The sequence below is a fragment of the Dermacentor variabilis genome, chromosome 8 (genome assembly GCF_050947875.1).
Source record: "Dermacentor variabilis isolate Ectoservices chromosome 8, ASM5094787v1, whole genome shotgun sequence".
Taxonomy (NCBI): Eukaryota; Metazoa; Arthropoda; class Arachnida; order Ixodida; family Ixodidae; genus Dermacentor; species Dermacentor variabilis.
The window spans coordinates 142,532,646-142,551,293 of record NC_134575.1 but is presented as its reverse complement, the minus strand read 5'-3'; the positions used below and the strand labels follow the sequence as shown (position 1 = coordinate 142,551,293).

Below are 18,648 nucleotides of genomic sequence, written 5' to 3'. Positions count from 1 at the left end.
GAACTATAAAAGACACTGGTAAAAAATTACTGCATAATTCATTTGGGATAAGTAAGTTGAAAACCCTGTATTGTTTTTAGAATGCTTTTCTTCCCAATTGGATGTTTTACTGGAAAACATTTTGCAGCAGAAATTATGTTCCTGTGTCATCCTTCCAAAAGGTACAGTAAAACTTGTGAGCCCAAAACTGAATGAATTGGTTTTATGTGTAAGATTAAATTGCCCAAATTATACAGAATTTTTTAATGTTAATTATTAAGCTCAAGGATGTAATTAATGCTTTGAAACATTTGTTCTATGCTTCCATATATGTAAATGTAAGCTTTCACCCAGTGAACACACTAAATTAGAAATATGCCTGCTATCCATGCTCTTTGCGCGTTAAAGGAACTTGCATGCTTTTGCATGTTTAGGAAATTGCCTTTCATTCTGTTTATACAGCATAATTTTCTCACCTATACTAGTAGCTACAGTGTACTGAGGTTGAGTGCCCAGGCAAGGAACCCGGAAATTTTACGGGAATAACTACCCAAAATTACTGTGGATGGATCTGGCAGTGGGAGCAGTTCAGGAAGTGCACTGAAACTTCGAAATTAATGTTCAGTGTGACCTGCAGCATCCTGGAGTGAGGGTCTGCACTGGAAGGAAACTCTGAAATATGTTAGCAACTAGTCAAACATTGTTTTAACCCCAATGAGTGCTTTTAATGGTGCATAATGGGAAAGGACAACCGGTGACATCAATGCGAGCCTTCAGACTCTAAAGTTTGCTCTATGCATTCCTCTGTGTCATTTCATCAATGGCAAGAGAGCAGGCGCGTATGCAGTAACTTTTTTGGGGGGGGGGGGGGGCAACCATAGGTCTCCTTCCTATGCATATTAGGGGAAGGGTACCTTTATTATACAAATATGAATAATGCCGACCATTCACCATAAAGACACATAAACCCGAAAAGAGAAATGAAATAAGGTGCATCTCACAGGTAGGCCTGTGAGATGCACCTCTCCTTTACATGGTAAACAAGGAACCCCATCAAATGGACTCACACTGGAAAGAACCGCAGGAAGAACACTGCCAAGAACAAGTAAACAAGTGAAAATGTAAATTAAAGATTTCTATAGTAGAATACATAGCAACCATGGCACATGAACCGCGCGGGGTTGTGTTACTTAGCCAGCCAATCACAAAAGCAAACAAAATCATCGTCATGTGGCCTTTTCAACAATGCGTTGTACTTGATAGATCCGGAGAGTCTGCTGTTCTTGAAGAGCCTTTTATCGGCAGAAGCAATGAGGTGTGCAACAGACATGGACAAAGTGTATGGAGTCTGAGCATTTCACTCTTCAAAAGTCTGCGGTACAGTTCATTTCACTGCTGAACCAGTTTTACTCATGAAACTTCACTGCCAACTGCACTGAAACTTGAAAACAAATAGTTGCAGCAAAGCAAGCATTTTATAATTTTCAGTTGAATAAAGAATTCGACTTTCGCCATTATTTTATTTATTTATTTTATTTACAATACTGCTACTCTCATTTGAGAGCGTGGCAGTTGGGCGATACGGTAGACATGTATATGAATACGCATTTAGGCAGAACAGTTAATTGAAAAAAGGAAGAAAAAAGAAAACAATTGCCCGAGGATGTTAATATAAGAAAGAAGCTGAGTTTAGAAACAAAAATGCAAGTTTTCACATGACAGTTAATTAACATGATTCTGGCAGTTAAGAACACGTAATTAACTAGTTTATACATAAAATAGGAGCGAACTGAAAGATAACACTTAACGCGTGAAGAAATTTTAAAGTTGTGTGAAGGGATACGCTTTAAAGCATACACTTTGAGAGCGAGAAGACACGAATGGAAAAAGAAAGAACAATCTAGGCAAGCAATCAGCAGGAAATGGCAGTTATAACAATTATCTTAGCAGTAGTACAGTAATGAAAATTTATTTTGGGAACACAGTGTACCATATGTCCACATAACGACAATCAAACAAAAATGGAAAAAGGAAAGTGGGAAGTCGAAAGCAACACAATGCGAAATTTCTGACGATGACACGTGCGACGATAAATTGTTTAATTTACGCACTGCAGCTTCCACTTGTGAAGTAAATTCGGACAACGATTCGATGGCGGTTATAGCAGGATCAAGTCAATTGTAATCAATTGTCAGGGGGAAGAATGAATACTTAAACGTGTCATTGTTGCATGTGTATTCTGTTAAAGTGTGCGCATGTTTGTTACGTGTTTTTCGAGCCTCAGAAAATGAAATGTACCTGGACACATCTATTTATAGTTATTTTTTAGAAGCTGAAACAAGAACTTCAGGCGAGCGTGTTTTGCCCTGGTAGATAGCATTTGCAATCCAGACTGCGTTAGAAGATTAGTCGGTGAGTCAGTGCGTATATATTTGTTGTGAATGAACCTTATAGCCTTTCTTTGTACTGCCTCTAATTTTGTTATGTTAGTTGTTGTATGAGGAAACCAGACTGTATTTGCATATTCGAGAACCGACCTAACGAACATTGTGTAGGCCAGTAGCTTCGTTGATGTTGTAGAGAGCTCAAGGCTTCTTTTGAGGAAGAATAGTTTGCGTAATGCTCCTGCCATGATATTCGAAATGTGTTTATCCCACCTGAGGTCTGAGGTTAATGTAACTCCCAGGTATTTATGTTGTTCAACTTTAGTTAGTGGTATGCCGTTAATCTCACATGTAAAGTTAGATGGTCTTGTTTTCCTTGTTACGGTCATGACCACAGACTTTTTTACGTTAATTGACATCTGCCAATTAGAGCACCAAATAGCTAGAGTGTTGAGGGATGTATTAAGTGCGATGTTATCGTTATAATTAGTGATTTCACTATAGATAACGCAGTCGTCAGCGAACAGTTTTATATTACAACCAATGTTAGCTGTGATGTCATTAATATAGATTATTAAGAAGAGTAAGGCCCAAGAACTGAGCCTTGGGGAACTTTGGAAGTAACGGTGACAGTGTTAGGTGGCATTTTTTCGTAGGTTACAAATTGTGAACGATTGGCTAGAAATTCTTATCCAGGCTGAAAGGAGCCCTTTCCCAACAACACTTTCAACTTTAGCGATTAATTTGTTCTGGCATACACAATCAAGTGCCTTAGATGGATCAAGTAAAATCATGTCAGTCTGGCCGCGGTGATTGATAGTATATGCAAGATCGTGGATTCGTTCTGTTAGTTGGGTTATTGTTGATAAACCACTGCGAAAACCATGTTGGTAGGGAGACAAGAAGCCAATGCTCTCTAGAAAAACCGTTATGTGCTTTAAGATTATGTGCTCTAGAAGCTTACAGGATGTACTAGTTAATGAAATGGGTCTAAAATTTGAAATTTCTGTTGTGTCGCCTGATTTATGGATAGGTATTATCTTTGCAATTTTCCAGTCGTTCGGTAGCTGTGAAGTCGTGAGTGATTTACGAAAAATTATGCCGAGTTATCTACTGCACCATTCCGCATACCTTTTCAGAAAGTCGTTAGGTATGTTGTCAGGACCGCTGTCTTTTTTAGGGTCAAGATTAAGCAGAAGATTAAGTATGCCAGTGTCCGTAATGTGTAATTCGCCAATGCTTACGCCCTGTCTCGTTAGAATGGGGGGAATAATGTTATTGTCTGTAGTAAATACTGATTGAAAAAAAATGTTATATGCGTTGGCTTTCGCAGTTTCTTCCTCTGGGCTTAAGTGGGACGCTTCTCCATCATTGGTGCGAAAGTGCCTCCAGAACCTTCCGGGATTATTAGTAAGAAAGCTCGGTAACTTTACATTAAAATAATATTTTTTTGCTCATTTGGCTGCAAGCTTGAATTCCGCGATGGCATTAGGAAGTTTCGTCACCCTGGATTCGTCTCCTCCTTTAATTTTTATTGTTCTACGCAGTCTTTTCAGACGGCGCTTTGCCTGAATTACTTCTTGGGTTATCCAGGGATTATTTTTTGGCGGCCGCTTGATTTTAGTGGGCACGTAGTTTGTGACGTAGTAGAGGACGATAGATTTGTACTTATACTCGCCTATTATACTTTAATAGGCGAGGGAAAATGTATAAAATTATGCGCTAATAATATTATTTTTGTGATTAACGCCTTATTTGCCTAACAGGAAAAGTTTGAAGTATGAATTATTTGCAGCCTCGCAGAGGAACAGTGGCTGGCGGTTATAAGGCCGTGGGCGGGGCTTCGCTGCATACTTAAGTTGCATCCGACTATAGTTTCGTTTTTTGAATTACCTCTAGAAGAATTATAGAGAAATATATATTTGCAGAACAACCACATTTCTTTTGGATCCCTCGTTTACTGCTCTACCAAGTGCCAAAACTGACTCTTATTGTTATTTGGGAGGTTGTGTAACGATGCGTGGCCGCCAGTCCCGTGCAACCGCATAGAGCGCAGGACGCTGCGGCTCTAGACATGCTGCACCCACCGTGAAGGTTAGAAAAAAGCCCACATAAGCACTACAGAGAAGTGGCAACATTAGGCGGTTTGACTGATAACTGTACAAGCGTCATTCAAGACACACGGAATTGCTCCCCACTTCTGGCGGCGTTTACAGTAACGAACGGCACACGCGTTATCAGCATGATAGCATTGCCTGTTACTTTCCTGTCGGGAATGATAACGCGCATGCCGTTCGTTACTGGAAAGTACCGGGCTCGCCGCGTTAAAGGGCCCCTGAAACGGTTCGGACAAATTTTGTAGACGCGTAGGGTACAGCGTAAGTAGAACATTCGCACCACAATTTAAGTGAAGCGTTACGTATTAATGGAGCTACAAGCGATTACAAGTTACCCTCCTCCCTAGCCATGCTTTTCCTCCTCAACTCGTTCGCCGAGTGATTGGGGCTAAGCTCCGCCTTCACTGGTCCTGCGTCACGATGCGACGTCACATCGTCCATTTCCGGTTGTTTTGGAGCCCGCCCCCGTCCGAGAGAAACCTCTCCGCTAGCCGTTTGGCCGTCGACCCCAAGCGAGAGCTATCGAAGCAGCGTGCGTTGCGAGCATTCTGTCGTAGCGCCGAACGTGTCTGGTATTCCGGTAATCACACACTACCTGAATATTTCGACGGAACGATGGAGGCATAAACTCAAGTGGATGAAGGAACATTAGCGTAGACGTACGTGAGCTACCTGATCGGTCTCCACGGTCCAGCCACCCGCTGGCGCAGGGCTTAACCAGCCAAAGAAAGAGCTAATATTGCTCTAACCAAGTGTAAAACATTTTAAACATTTACAAAAACAACGTGTTAACGATTACACTCCTGCGAAAAATTTACACCAGCAGCCAAGAAGATTACATTTTGTTACTGCTACTGTGTGTGGTTGAGCTCTATGCCACCAGGTGGCTGCACCGTGCAGACCATTCACATTTGCGCTTCTGTTCATCCCCTGAAACCACCCGCAAGGGGACGCGGCCTGGCCCTATCCCCTTGCACTTGCGTTTACCCTAATACCGGACTCGCGAAACGCTACTGCGTTAGTAATCTTCCGGTGTAAAGTGACGGCCGCAATCGCAAAAATCCTGGCGCCGATCGGATAGCGGCAGTCCGATGCGCTGCAGCCAGTCCGCTCGTCTACTGGCTTGCAGAGGGACACGATGTCGCAGCTTGACATATTGCCCGTCGCTACGTTTGCAGTCCACAACGCAACAAAGTCGAATCATAGCGCTCGCGAAAACACAAACCGACACTGACGACGGAGCTCTCGTCAAAGACAGAGCACGTTGTAACACAAGCAGACGACACTTGCTGTGTGCCGGAAGTGCTTAAGTGTACTGAAAAATTGTTCTGGTGGCAGGATTACCTGGAGGAGTCGGGACTATACCCCACCACGATCATCGGGTTTCGGCGTTCCCTCGGCACCCAAGACGCGATGATTCTGTTGAAGAAAGATATAATTGACGAAGATACCCTAACGAAAGACAACAAGGCCATTCTGGGGCTGGACCTGCAGAGCGCCTTCGACAAGGTGAAGCACTCTGCCATCCTAGCCCAGGTGACCAGACTCAACATGGGCGCAAGAACATACAATTATATCAAGGACTTTCTGACGGGACGGACTACTGAGCTCTGCGCCGGCGATCTACGGCTCCAAGAGAAGAGGCTCGGCAGTGTCGGGACCCCCCAAGGCTCGGTCATCTCGCCGTTGTTATTCAACCTCGTCATGATCGGGGTGGCCAAGCGACTCTCTCGCGTCGAAGGCGTCCGGCACACCATCTACGCCGATGACATCACGCTGTGGGTTCCGGGAGGCAGCGATGGTCACATTGAGAGCACGCTGCAAGAAGCCGTCGACGCGATTGAAGACCAGCTGAACGGTTCTGGTTTGATCTGCTCACCGAGCAAGACTACATGAAGTTGTCTCTCTCTCTCTCTCTCTCTCTTGTGCATTCTCTTTATGTTACTTTCTTGTTATAAAAACAAATTAACTAACATTCAAACTATTACGAACATTTGTTTACCATAAAGTTGGAAAATTTATCGATCACGCGCCCTGGTCAGCCAATCGGATAGCTCGCCCCACTGACGTCATATGGTGATTTCGGTCATATGGGTAGGGGCGGCTTAAAATTTCGCCGAGCAGTGTGCTGCGATCGGCAGCGATGTGCATTTTTAAAGCCTTATAATAAATTACACGCTTTACGTGGAGCACTTAGATGTGTCAATTAATGATCAGAAGGACCTACTCTAACGACTCAGTACGTTTGTAGAAAATCGTCAAAATCGTTTCAGGGTCCCTTTAAAGAAAGGAAATGCGGACAAGCAGATGACGATTATCGTTGTGTGGCAAAAGGGTGTAATTATGCTTAAGAGTGTATGCTAGCCACCATACCCTTAGTATAAACATATCTTCTCTGTAAAAAAAAAAAAAGAAAAAGTTTAACACAGTGAATTTCGTCTGGCGACAAAAAAAAAAGTCGCTTCCAAAGATTGTGCGCATCTATAGCCAAGCCGATCCATGCCTAAAGCTTCCCAAAATGGCCGACTGCATCGTCGAAATCGTTAATACACTCTAATCGTTCACTCGATTTTTCGCTGCATTGGAAATGCAAGCGGTTAATTTAGCCGAATGATATGTCTCGACGCTTTTCAGCGCCCGTCTCGTGCTTCTGAATAGAGCTTGCGGTATTGGCGTGAACAGACAGGCAAGTGGACGTATTTATTTTACAGTTATTGAACAGTTACTTATCGATACATCTTGAAGTTAGCCTACAAGCTGTCGTTAAAAGTTCCGTCTTTCAGTATACCTTGTGCAGCGTACTCTCAGCTCAATACGAAATTCTTGACTGCGTTCTCGAGTTTTGTTTAACGGTAATGAGGAGGAGTTAGATAATGCACAGAGGCAAGGTTTTGTCTGGTCTTGCAGGAGTCCCAGGTGCTTTTTCCGCCGCGTACACTGTCGCAATCGTTACACGTCTGAGGAACCAGACTGGCGGCGCATAGGTAAAGCCGGCTGCCAGTGCAAGCCGCAGTCCCCTACATTGTCGCTATAAAGAGGAAATTTGTACGTGTACTAAGTGTACGCAACGTTTCTTTGTTTAGTATAATTTGGCGGTGCCTCCAGCAGACAAAATGTGGATCCCGTACTGCTCCGTCGGTTTGGGCTCGGCAATGCCTCCGCGTGGCGGGCGCGTTTAAGAGAAAGCTTTAGCTCGGGTGTTCCAATCTAAATACATGTAAACGCAGTATTCGTTTTTCTCGGCAACCACTGCACCAAATTTGACGAGGTTTGTTACATTTAAAACAAAAGCTTAGAATCTAGAATTTCTACTGGGTACACAAAAGATTTAAGCGAAACAACTGAAGCAAAGCGGGGCATGGTGCTTTCAGTGCCCAATTTTTTATAGAACATGTAGCTTTCAATTATAAAGGGGACTGTAATGCGATGTCTTTAAGTAGGGGGTTGTCTTATATTCAGAGTCGACTTATGTTTCAATATGAACGGGAATGAAGTGTTACACAATTCTATTAACGAAATTTACCTCTGCTGTTTAGTTTCCATATTGTGCGTAGAAGCAACAGTGCGTGCACTTTCAGCTGCTCAGTTTATCTTCAATGCTGCTCTCATTTTGTAGAGTTCATCACTTGTGCATGTGCAACACATTGGCGGAGGCAATACGAACTGCATTTCTCACTAGCTGGACAAGTCGGAATGGCAATGCACCTTGGAGAACAAGACTCGAATTGTGAAAGTCTGGTGGTAAGTCTGAATTAATATATTTTCATTTATATTTGGCGTTAACTTTCCAGCGCACTTTCTATCCTATTGAAGAAACATTTAGCCCCGTTTGGCCTGTTTTTTGAGGGCCTTGCATCAGGCCCCCTAGCAAGTTTTAGTTTACACTGCAATTTAAAGCTTCTTGAGACCCGAATACAGCCATGGGACATAATTACTTTTCAAGCTGGTTATTATTGCCTCCAGGCATGTTACGAACATGAAAGATGTTTTTTTAATAACATAGTTTTAAATAACTGGCATCTTCTTTAAATGTCACAGTCATACGTAGACAGGCTAAGAGCTGCATCTCCAACAAGTGAACATCTCATGTTCGCTATGGTAAAAACTGTATTTCATTGCCTGAACACAGAGGTGAAGATGGAGTTATGTGTAGTAGACTGTTACTTGGCTGCTGCATCCTGAATTTTCATGCATTAATGAGGAATTCAAAACAGGCTTCAAGGTTGCTTCCTGCTGTTTGTGACAATGCAGAGGCCTAAGATCAATTTAGTGTGAAATTTCTTAAAAGTAGATGAGAAGAATATGAGTGAACCACTTTCGACAGTTCCACATGCATTGGACTTCATATCCATGATGAATGTTTGGAGTAATGACTTCAGACTTCTGGCATTGCTTTACCGAAATAATCTTTTAAACTGGTTTATTATTAGAGGAGACAGCAGAAATTGAATGCCCTCTTACCACACCACCATGAGGTGAGCATGACTGCCAACAGAGACACTCTCCCTCTGCCTTGAGTAGCATCCGCAAACGACGTTCCTTCCTCGCCTTGCCACATACTTGAGCCGAAGAACCACATCGGGTTCACGTGACTAGCACCACCCGCTTTTTTTTTTCTCTTATCCATTTTTGTTGCGTGGCACATTTTCCACCGTGGCATTGGGCGATTTACCGAAGTAATGCGTCATGGCGAGCAACACGACTGTGTTTTGCGTCGCAGTGTTTGTTTGTGTTGCCTTGACTCTGGCTGGGTGTGGCGCTTTCTTGAGAGGGAGGAAAGTGGCGTTTCATTTGACATTTCAGCTGTCTGTATGACATGCACAGATTTATCATGAATATCTGTGTCATGTGCTGTAAGGCTGTAAACTTAAGAACAGCATTAAATACATTCTCTTAGTGGTGAATGCAACGCATATTTATCTTTTGCGCACAAAGAAAATGTGAACAGTGTACAGTGCTCCCACTTCTGCGTCAGTCTGATAAAAAGGCCAACAAAGAGTGATACTGCACTAAATCAAGTATCTTGAAATTTGGAGACATCCTAGGGATGCTTCTGCAGCAGACATGATTGACCAGAGAGGTTAACAATGTACAGCTGCTTGCGGTGACCAAATGCACAGCACCATCAGTTTTGTGCCATGCTATAATTCTATCAAAACCGCCTAAAATTCTTGCAGCTTTTTAAGAAAGGATTAGTGGCACATAACAGTGTGCCTTTTTTTTCCTGTTTTTTGAATTATATTTTTCTCCCACATAGCTGATGTGACTCAGAGGTTTATAGTCCTGAAAGCTTGTTTGCTTTGTTATGAATGTTACCAAAAACTTACGTGTGCAAGCTTACCTCTGCCCACACTGAACGCAGACACAGTGAGTTTATTTAGTATGGAAAGCTAAAACAATGTAGTGGCTGCACTATTGTTATGAATCTGTCGTAGTGATAGATGTTGCTGATTTTATGTAGTGCTTGTTTTCATCACTGAGGATATCACCTAAAATTCTAAGAGGCAAAAAAAAAATGTATATAATGTTCACAAGATATGGCTATGTGACGAGTAGAGACTGGGTGATGGCAGCCGATTGAGGGAACGAGCTCGCCTGCGGATCTTGCAACCACAAGAGGTTTAAGTAGATTTTATCGCATTAAAGTGTAACAAGTGACGAGAAAAAAAAAAGCCTGGGCATGTCATCAAAAGATACCACTGGGAACAAAAGTCTATGGATCTACACGTACCGTGAAATACCCAATTTTTTTTCTTACTTGCCATGTTGGCATACACTGGTCCACAGTAAAGTTGCAGAATGGGGCAGGCCCTCCATTTCATTCCTGCTTGACAAAGTTGAGATCTCTTAATTCCATTCTTTTTAACTCCCCAGAATGCCAAGAGTTGTACCATTCCTCCAACTTTAAATGAAATTCTTACTATACTGGCTCTTTCAGTATCTACCTATAGGTCACTCTCTCTGCCGTGGTACTTGCCAACAAAATGGTATTCTACTTATTGTGAAATCCTGAAGTACTGGAGACTGTTCCAATGACGAGCTTTAATTGCAACTAAACACTAAGCTTTAGTTGCCAAGAATGATTCTATTTAGCAAGAGCATGCTTGGACTATGACACAAGGATGGAGGCCAAAAAGTTACTGCCCTTCCACTGCTGCGAAGTGGGGTGCAAGCGAAACTTGGGATCTGCGGCTCTTTGTAACGCCTCACGGCGAGGGCGGCACGTCAACGTCGACCCCTTTCTCAAGTTCCCGGTGGCATCAATCAAACACTGCCTGTTCTTTGGCCAAAGGCACAACACGTGGCCTGCTCTTCAGCAGAACAGACCAAACGCAGCCTCCCCATCTGACTGCTGGGCCTGAACTGGTGTGGGAAACTGCGGGTGTCAGGCGAGCGAACACACCCTTTCCCTCCTCTGGAGGAAGGGGACGCCCGTGATTGGTTCATGCCTTGCGCTGCTTCTACTTACCCACCTTAAAGGCAGCGTTTGATGAACTGACAGTGGCTGAATCGGTTAGCATGGTGATCTCGCAACCCAGAGATCGGTGGTTCGAATCCGCAGCCTGATAAGCAATTTCTATTTTTGCGCAGCTTGGGTTTTTTCGCGCGGTAACACCGACACCAGTGAGGCAATACAAGCTTCTGTTGAAAAGGTCACAAATGGTTGCATCTTATGCCAGTTCCTGTTCATGTGGATATTCAGTGTTATTTTTCACTGTCAGAAGTATCCTTGAAGAAAAAGGGGAGGGGGGCCAACGAAGTATCAACACTAAAGAAGCAAGGTCGACGTACATGGTAGTTGAAATAAATCGATGATTAAATGTTGATTATGCTGTCATGTACGACGCACAAATTGTGAGATGGATCTGGCGAGCTTCAAGCTCACCTGTCAGCACTCTCATTGGCCTGTTGAGCATGTGTAGCGTTGGTAAGATTAGCATTTCCTCTCTTCAGCGTTGACTGCTGCATTGTGGCGTGGTGGAGCACTGCCATTACGAATCCCCTCACAAACTATGAGCTACCAAGCTGCACTAAGACCAGTGCACCAGTGTCACGTCTGTGCGCACTCAAGGATGACAGCACGCATTGCATGCGAACTCAGATGTGCATACATACAAATTCTTGATTACGTCTCTCATTGTACTGTTACACTAAGGTACGTTTTAATACTGCATAAAATTACTGCTTAATTTGCACATCACATAGCATTAATTATAAAAAATTCAGCATGTGCATATTATAGCCAGCTATAAAGAAAAAAAGTTACAGAGCTCCTTCCAACATATCATGCTATGTTTCGCAAGCTGTTCCAACAACGAAATAGATGATATTGCACAATGGTGGCCGCTTTTCATAAGTTAGCTTCGCTGGAATACATCTGTGTTAGTGGCAAAGCATACGAATTTGGTTTCGTGTCTTAATGAACTGTGCAAGCTATTTCCGGCCCAAATTCTTTTTTAAAGAGTTGCACGCATTCATCATCATCATCATCCTATTTTAAAGTTCAATGCAGAATGAAGGTGCCTCCTTGCAATCTCCAATTATCATTGTCTTGCACTAGCTGATGCGAACTTGTGCTTTCAAATTTCATCTCACCTAGTTTTCTGTCATCCTTGACAGAACTTCCCTTCCCTTGGCACCCATTCTGCAACTCTAATGGTCCACTGGTTATCTAGCATTACATGGCCTGCTCAGCTTCATTTTTTCCTCTTAATGTCTACTAGAATGTCGACTATCCACACTGCTCTCTTCCTGTCTCATTCTCATTTATCATTGCATTGCTCTTTGTACGGCCCTCAACATGTTCTCGAGATTCTTCGTTAACCTCCAGGCTTATGTGCCATACTGCATGCTTAGAAGAACAACGTGTCTACCAAGTTGACATTTTCAAATTCCCCGATTTTTTCAGGTTTCACAGAACTTTGTTTTATGTCAAGATGGGCTGACACCATGTCACCTGATGCTGTCACTCTCTGGTAAGCATGTTAAAAAAATAAAAACAATCCAGTTTGAACAGTAAGGAGTAGTGTTTATTTTATTCAAAATAGAAAACTGAAAAGAGGGGTTTGTAAAATGCACAGCTACTAAAATATCTTCGAAAGAAACTCTGTGCCCTTTTACTCTGTGAAGGATGACCAGCAAAGCTGCGTACGTGGGCCCCTTAATGGTGAACTGCACCTCTACCGCGGGTCGGCCTGGTATTGCACTACCTATGGGATTGGCCCATGTGTGGGGGAGTGCTTAAAGCCTGCTTCATCTCCGCCGCAGGTTTGACTGGCATTTCACGACCTTCGGGATCAGCCCACATATGGGGAGTGCTTAATGCTTGCTTCACTTCTGCCTCGGGTTGGCCTGGTATTGCACTTTCTTCGGGATCGGCCCACCGTATGAAAAATTGTTGGTCTATGCGCAAATGCGATCTGCCAGATCCTCACCATAGACAGCTTCACTGTAAAAAAAGTGGTCTAGCTCACGGCAAATAGAGTCAAACATTTTAAAATGCGAATAAAAAGAGATGCATACAAAAGCAAATAGCTATTTGTATCAACTGATAGCAAGCTCATTGGTATCATGCCCGAACTTTGTCACATATGAGATTCTCCAAGCAACTGGAAAGTCAACCTCAACTGTCTTGACATACTCTCAGCCTGCCCATAATGCCTCAGTGTTGCATTTCATTGCTTTAAGAGATTTATTTTGGTTTGGATGTGGGTAACCTGCATCTTAGCGTCAGCCAACACTTTGCTTTTTGAGCGCAAGCTCCTTCAAAGAGGCGGCGGCACAGTTCCTTTCCTGATCATTCCTCGATGCAATGGTCCTTCCTATTCTTGTCCTTGTTACGCTGCGTGTTCGCCCCATGGATGAAGCATCCTTTTGGTCAGTTGTACAGTCCGATTTTTCAGACTCCCTAAGGGCCGCTACAATGTCCGAAAAAAAAAATGAATGCATGTCTTTTACTGCCCTTAAGGGCCCAAATCGCCACAGGCACGTCCGTAAAAGCTCTGAAGGTCTGCCAGTACACTTATTAGGCATATAGGTGCTTGCACTCTGACAGGAGACGGCGAGTGCACGTGAGTAACAATATATGTGCTGTGTCCCATACACTTCACCGCGTAGCATCACTGTGCTGAGGCAAAGCTGCCTTTCGAGGACTAGCAATATGCAATATGCAACGCGCCGTGCTTTACGAGGATTGCAGAAGCAGAGTGGGTACCTTCGCTGACAGCGGTGAATTCTTTCAATGAAAAAGACAGCACCGAATGTCAAGAACCGTAATAGCATACCTAGGCCTAGTGTTCCCGCCATGGTGATTACAGTGGCCAGTGGATCTGCGTGTGAGTGTCAGTTCAAGGTGGTGAGATAACACGGCGGTGTTGGCTTTGATTAATGCCATATGAAATCTGCAGTTGCAGCACATTCGGAGTGCGGATCAATGGTGAATATCTCGGCAACAGTGGGGACAAATTACTAGTGATTGAGGACCTTAACCAAAAAAGTGTTAGAGTGGGTTTGAAGATTAATATGCAGAAGACAATGTTGAAAAATTCACATCGCCAGTCAGCCACTAGAGTCTGTACAGGAGTAAGTCAGTTGCTCGTAAGGGACCCTGATCATGAAAAGGCAATTTACCTAAGAATAAAAATGGGGTGGAATGCATATGGCAGGCATTACCAAATCATGGCTGGGAGCTTACCACTGTCATTGAAAGAAAAAAATTATGGGGTTTTACTTGCCAAAACCACTTTCTGATTATGAGGCACGCCGTAGTGGAGGACTCTGGAAATTTCGACCACCTAGGGTTCTTTAACGAGCACCTAAATCTAAGTACACGGGTGTTTTCGCATTTCGCCCCCATCGAAATGCGGCCGCCGTGGCCGGGATTCGATCCCCATCCTCGTGCTCATCAGCCCAACACCATAGTCACTGAAAAGAAAAGTGTACAACTATTGCATTCTACTAGTGCTAACTTATGAGGCACACATCAGAATCGGGTAAATACCGTAATTAAACTTTGTGATATATGGTTCTTGCTTCAAAAGTTTCCTATGGCAAGCATAAATGGGAGTTGTCGAAACGCGATCACACGTGTTGAATGCATACATTGTTTCCTAAGCATCGTCGAGCTAGAAGTGCTGCCACTAAAGGAGTCGCTATTGGGTTCACCATAGGGGTCAACAGCGAGTCACTGTTCCAAGTTCAAGTTATCCTGTGAAGGCCAATTTTACAATCAAAATAAGAGATTCGGGACTGTAGAAATGTATGACTGCCGGCCAAGACCTTTGGCCAGGATTGAATTACTCGGAGTCGAATTAACAGAAGTCGACTGTACCATATGGCAGTGGAGTTTGCAGCAAGAATGTATCTCCTACTACACATAGCAGTATATTGGCATGCTGCAGTGCTCAGTGGCTGCAGAACAGTAGACTCCTATAAATTTGATCCCGTCTGAAAGTCCCAGCCGACACACGTGCATTTCTATAGGTCCAAACTTCGGTTATTTTGATACTAAAATAGGCCTTCACCCAACAATTCCAACTTGAGCAGTCAGCATGCATGCTGACCCCTACAGTGAACCCAATAAGAGACCCCTTTGGTGACATACCTTAGAGGACAGTAGATGTGTGCAACAGACTTTATCTCCTGCAGGAAATGCCTATTTTCTGCCTGCCCAGGAGGAGCTCCAAGCAATAATCACAGATCAAAACGTCTGATTGTGGTATTCACCCATTTCTAATGTGCCATCTTAACAAAACTTCCTTGGCGATTTTTGTATGCTTTACCGCATAACCGATGGGTATTGCGGCGAAGCTCACTTTTGAAAATTGGTTGCAATGTGCAACACATTGGACCCCTGTCCATTTCTTTGTTTAATAAAAATTGTGTGCGCATTTGATTTCTCTTTCATTTTAGGGGCTTTTGTCCTTTCTATGCTAGTTTACACTTCGGACACAGAGACAGCGGGCGTGTGTTTCACTCTGGGGCATGTTAGAATCTGTACGTAAACCATGGCAAATAAATCAGTCATGTGTGTTGGAATTTCTTCTGCATCTTCTTAAATTTGACCCACCAGATAATTCAATCTGTTTCGTCAGTCCCGTCAGAGTCGAATTAACGGAATGAAGTCAACTGCATTTTGCTTGCTGCTCAGAAGTATGAGCTTGAATAAATAGCATAGCATTACAACACATAGGAGACAAATGAAGTGCTGCAACATGTGCCAACTTGCCTAAGTTAGCACTATATAAGCTTGAACCCAGATGTGCCAGCTACATTAAGGTTGTGACAAAATGTAAAATCGCATGTGTTGGAGACTCAGTAGGTTGGCTTTCCTTCTTGAAAAAGTGTTGCAGAGTGCCTGTTAAGGATTCACTGATTGATGCTGTCAAACTGTCAACAAGGCTGCCAAAAAATTATTCTTAATACAACCCTTTCATGGACACAACAAGGTAACAAATTGTTTTGTGTGTGAAGCATTAAGAGTATATTCGTGATCAAATATTGTTCTTAAAAAGTGACCTCAACGAGACAGCACACGAGACTGCACAAGATCTAACTCACCGTGTGAGCCCGGACTCCCTCTCGGCAGGATGGGCAAGCGAGTGCGATCCCCTCGTCACAACGATCTCACCCAGCACTACAAGTTAGTCAAGAGAACCATGCCGCTACCGCACAAAGCACCCAATAAAGCACAAGAAGTCACGTACAGGTGGCTTCAGACAGGCACCTACGCATGCCCGGCCTTCCTGCACAAAATCTTTCCGGACGTGCACCCTCACAATGCGTGTCACTACTGTAAGGATATAGCTAGCCTTGATCACATGCTCTGGGCTTGCCCCCTGGTGCCAGGACCACCAAGGAAGAGTGGGACCGAGCTCCACACAGCTCGGACCTTGAAGCACAGCTCTGGGCTGTCCATCGGGCCCGCGACGCGGTGGAGGGGCATGGCCTCTCTGTCTCGACGTGGGAGTGGCCCACTGCGCGCTAATCGCACGTACCGACGGACGTCAAGAAATTTATTCATCCATCCATCATCAAAGCAGTTGTCCGAAAACATTCTGCAGGGAACAGCTAAAACACTATGCATTTCTCATTATAGTGATATTATGTGTGCGTGAGTTTAATAAATAGATAATTGTAGGTGTGTGTATGGCAAATTCAGATGCTAACTTCACCAAAGTCATAAAAGCACACAGCACTCTACTTAAAAGGAATCTGAGCATTTGGCCACTGTTGTGTCACTAATGTGCACTGTCGTAGCCGTCTTCATTACCAAGCAGAAATACACCCAAGAAACTATTTTTCGGACATGCATGAGAATTTGGGTATCCTTGCAACACTGCCACGTACCTCACAGAGGCAATTAATTATAAGCACAGCTGAAATTTCGGATGCTGAAATGCTTTGCCTTCAAAGTGCGGAAGGCACAACCATTGTAGAATGTGTTGTATAATGCCGGTTTTCAAGCGTCAACTTTGCTGCAATATAGCTTGCTACGGGAAGAGGCTTATGCAATGTATCGTGGTGGAGCATACCAGCAGTGAAAAGGGGCCATTGTAAGATGGCATGATTTACATTTTTTTATTTACACACATACATACTCTCTTCTGTTACAGCACAAGCGCCAAGAAGCCTGATAAGTGTTGTGGTTGGTCTACAAAATTAAGAAAAATTAAATTATGGGGTCTTACTTTCTGATTATGAGGCATGCCGTAGTGTGAGACTCCGGAAATTTCTACCAACTGGGGTTTTTTAACGTGCACCTACAGTAAATTTAAGTGCACAGGTGTTTTCGCCTTTTGCCCCCATTGAAATGCGGCAGCTCTGGCCGAGATTCGATCCTGCGACCTCGTGCTTAGCAGCTTAACACCACAGCCACTAAGCAACTAGGGCGGGTACAAATTAAGTTCCTTGCCTACCCAAACAAAAATGTTTGCAACATGATGTGCGTGGTATACCGTCCTTGGGAAGGCAAGCTTAATTGGTTGCTGTTGGCTTTGTGTCTTGCTTCACTCTTGAGCAGCGCTTACTGACTGCACAGTAATAATAAGCTCCACCAAATGGCTAGATTACTTCTGTATTACTCCAAGTGTTCCAAGAAGACTTTTGGAACATGAAGTAGAAAAAAAATTTCTGCTCCTAAACTGCTCCAGAATGTCAACTTTGTGCTTGAAACCCTAAACTGTCTTGACCACCACTGAGGGGTTGATCTTGAACATCACTTATATACTTAAGATAAAATCTTGAGTAACACTTACTGGTTGTCTAAACATTTTGAAATGGTTTCACAGGTTCTAATTTAACACTTATATGCACTTTTTAAAACAACAGTGAATAACGATTTCGGTAACATATTTCAGTATTCTACAGTTGATTTGGAGGATTATGCGCCAACACTGGTCTGCAATTATGGAAGTTTAGAGATAAAAAAATGGGGGCAATAATGCCTACGTTTTACACATTGTCATTGTACAGAACACAACCTATGCAAGTTGCTATAAAACTGATTCATATAGTATTTGAAATTACCATAAGAGTATGTAAACAGCTGGGGTTTCATAGTTCTAGGTTCTTGTTATGTTTTAAACTAGCACCTCCCTTTAAATGGCAGTAAAAGGCATGCATTAATTTTTTTTTTTGGACTGCCTGATTTTCTAAATGTTTTGTTTTTGCAGTCCTCAGGGAACCACCCACCGCCACCAAGAAAAAGCACTTTTGACTGTAGCAGTAATCAGTGATTCGCCTAATTGGCAAACAGTTCAGGATGCCAAACAGCCTCGAGACAGCTGTACCTCTGACAGAAGGCACTAATACACAGTGCAATGCACTGTTTCTGCACTCTAGACTGTGGGATTCTCATCCCGTACCTTGGGTCAAAGGAACGAAAATCACAAGGGCATTTATTGCACCTTTCATAGATCAATGCCTGCTAGCCGAGTTGCTATCCACAAAACATGCTGATGGGCGTGCGACAAATCGCGGAAGTCCGACTCACCGCGACCGGATAGTGAGCGAATATGTTCGCCCCTTGCTGGATCCCAATGCCTGGTCGTTCACGCGTACGGTCACGCGAACGGTGGCTCTTTCGCACAAGGCCTCACGAGACGATCTCGCAGAAGCATGGATCGGCGCACGGGCGGCACGTCCGTGCTGCTTGCCGTCCCGAACCA

At 43.6% G+C, this 18,648-nt stretch overlaps 1 protein-coding gene across 1 annotated transcript in view; it reads left to right on the top strand.

Annotated features, from left to right (window-relative positions):
• Window positions 1-6,951: 6,951 nt before the first annotated feature.
• The window catches only part of LOC142590637 (uncharacterized), a 72,475-nt gene continuing 60,778 nt past the window's right edge, over window positions 6,952-18,648 (top strand). The window contains exons 1-3 of the mRNA XM_075702988.1: window positions 6,952-7,166; window positions 8,097-8,221; window positions 12,390-12,456. Coding sequence (XP_075559103.1) covers window positions 8,174-8,221; window positions 12,390-12,456 — 115 coding nt within the window. The 5' untranslated portion in view covers window positions 6,952-7,166; window positions 8,097-8,173. The remainder of the gene's footprint in view (window positions 7,167-8,096; window positions 8,222-12,389; window positions 12,457-18,648) is intronic.